The sequence below is a fragment of the Monopterus albus genome, unplaced genomic scaffold (genome assembly GCF_001952655.1).
Source record: "Monopterus albus unplaced genomic scaffold, M_albus_1.0 scaffold347.1, whole genome shotgun sequence".
In the NCBI taxonomy this organism is placed as follows: Eukaryota; Metazoa; Chordata; class Actinopteri; order Synbranchiformes; family Synbranchidae; genus Monopterus; species Monopterus albus.
Genome location: NW_018128227.1, coordinates 220,526 through 222,982, shown reverse-complemented (window position 1 = coordinate 222,982; position 2,457 = coordinate 220,526). Strand labels below are relative to the sequence as shown.

The following is a 2,457-nucleotide window of genomic DNA, read 5'->3' as shown; positions in this document are numbered from 1 at the left end:
CCGGGCAGAAACAGGGCTGGCTCATTATTAATGATGTGCAATACCGCTTATTTTCTTTCTGATCCAGTACCAAGTAAAGTCCAGGCTGTTGTCGCCGATACCATTATTAGCAACAAAGGCTACCGCCCTGCTCACACACTGTGGAGGGATTTTTTTCCTGCAGCCCAGATATAACTTGGTGATGGGACTACATGCATACGGTACATACAGGGACCCTTTAGCATGCCATCTTGGTTGCTAATTACTTCCCTGCACCCAGCAACTGCATATGACATCCATTCTGTTGCCAAGAGACTCCTGACATTTACAGAGCAGCAGTTCACATACAATTATAAAAGGTGGGAGGAGAAGTAGTTCCTTTTAGCTGGATCAGAAGTATTGGTATGTCAGGATCCATCCGCACATCACTACTCACTGGGCCAGTTGAGCCCAAGTCAGCACGTGTTACCCCCCTGCTGCTAGGAACAGACTGAAATTGGGGCCAACCTGTGCCGGCCTGGCTCTGCACAATTAGAGCAGGCTGACCCGTGCTGATGGAAAAACACCATAAATCATACATTTTTAGTGGTGTGTCATCTACCTGCATTGTTATAGTGACTCTTCTCTCTTCTTTCTGCAGTGCATGCTGTGGAAAGTAAGTCAATCTTTTTTTTTTTTTTTTAGACACCTTCTGGAAAACGTCACTGCTGAACAGCCTCATTCCAGTACACGAGCCTGTTTACTGTGTTAAAGCATTGCAAATGTACAGTACAATTATACTTTGTATGTATATAATCAGAGTATCTTTAAGTTGGCCTTTTTGCCAGTAGAAGCAGATGTAGAATTTGAGTACATTGTTTTACTGTAAGGTAAATAATGGGATGGTGTCGCCGTTCAACTGTCCAGCCTTTTTAGGGTTTTTCAGTTTCCATTTCTGGTACCTGCATTCAGTTCTTAAATACTGCTGGATATCACTAATATCAGTAAACCATGATTCAGATTTGACAAAACAAGCAGGTTCCACATTCTTTTTTAAGGTTTCCTTAATTAAAATTACTGAGCTTCCATCTGAGAAGGCTCCATCTGCAGATGAATACCAGGTGTTAAAAGCCAGTAAGTGGACCTTGAGTTTGGATTGTTTTCAATATACTATTTCAGTCAGGAGGAAACATTTATGCCTATTATAATATTACCATAGTATCTGTTACAGTAGTAAACATTAGTAGACCTGACAGACTTTTTTTGACCATTATCCTGATAAGTAATAGTAATAATTTAATCTTTATGCAAAAATACAAAACATTCTAGTTCCAGATTCTCAAATGTGAGGATTTGAAAAAAGAATTACTGTATCAGCCTGTGATTCAGGAACAGCTTTGCACAAGCAAAAGAGAAATTTACAAATGTAGGCACAGAAAAGCAGACACGGAGATTGGACGATGAGCGTGTTAGTTTCCACCAATCTGTTGTGCATACCCACTCACTGTGCTCCATCTGTGGACGTGCTGGGACACGTCCAATGGTGTCATTCATAGAGCAGATGTAAAATAAAGCTAGTGAATTCACACCAGACCTGTAGTTCAGCAGACAAATCCCCTGTTATAGATTGCTTGTTTTTCCTTTGGTGACCTTATCCTGAACATGATCTATTCAAGGCCTTATGCAGTGATGAATGTGACAGAATCAGCTTTAGTTTGGAACTGCCCTGTAGAGCAGAGGTGTGACATGAGGCTGCTAACTCGATGAACTTGTGTCTGTGCGCATCAGCTTTATTTGCTGCCTGTCATTTATAAACTGAGACTGAATCAGTGTCATAAAGGCAGTAATCAGTCACGACCTCATCAATAACACATTTCTGACAGAACTGTAGCTTAACATATGTTCATTCATTTTTATTTACTAAATGTGTTTGGAGGATTTGTAATTAACAAGTTGAATAATGTGCTGTTTCATTGTGTTGCAGTACACGACCTGCAGAGCTTTGGCTTAGACAGCGTAAGTAACTCGAGTGATATTTTCTGAATCAGTTGTACTTTAACTTTATCATCTGTATTTTTTTTTATTTGCTTACTTTGGTATTATTTTGTTTGCTTGTTTTTTCTTTATGTAGTTTGTATAACTTTAGAAAAATCATGAACCCAGACTTTAGACATGATGAGACATGATAAATCAGTCTTTTCAAATGCTCCTAGTAATATAATCTTTTACAGAAGCAAAAAGCTGAATTTTTAATAAATGGTTGTTGAGGGTTCATGGGAGTTTGCCCAACCAGTTCACATGTGTTTCGTGGATCTGGAGAAGGCATTCGACCGTGTCCCTCACAGCGGCCTGTGGGGGGTGCTCCGGGAGTACGGGGTCCGGGGCCCTTTGCTAAGGGCCGTCTGGTCCCTGTACGACCGGAGCAGGAGCTTGGTTTGCATTGCCGGCAGTAAGTCAGACTTGTTTCCAGTGCATGTTGGACTCCGGCAGGGCTGCCCT

General features: G+C 41.1%; 1 protein-coding gene across 2 annotated transcripts in view; it reads left to right on the top strand.

Annotated features, from left to right (window-relative positions):
• ergic3 (ERGIC and golgi 3) overlaps window positions 1-2,457 on the top strand; it is a 21,475-nt gene that overhangs the window by 7,742 nt on the left and 11,276 nt on the right. The window contains exons 8-9 of one of the 2 annotated variants that reach the window (XM_020625154.1): window positions 620-634; window positions 1,943-1,974. In XM_020625154.1, coding sequence (XP_020480810.1) covers window positions 620-634; window positions 1,943-1,974 — 47 coding nt within the window. The remainder of the gene's footprint in view (window positions 1-619; window positions 635-1,942; window positions 1,975-2,457) is intronic. The other variant, XM_020625155.1, reaches the window with a different exon arrangement.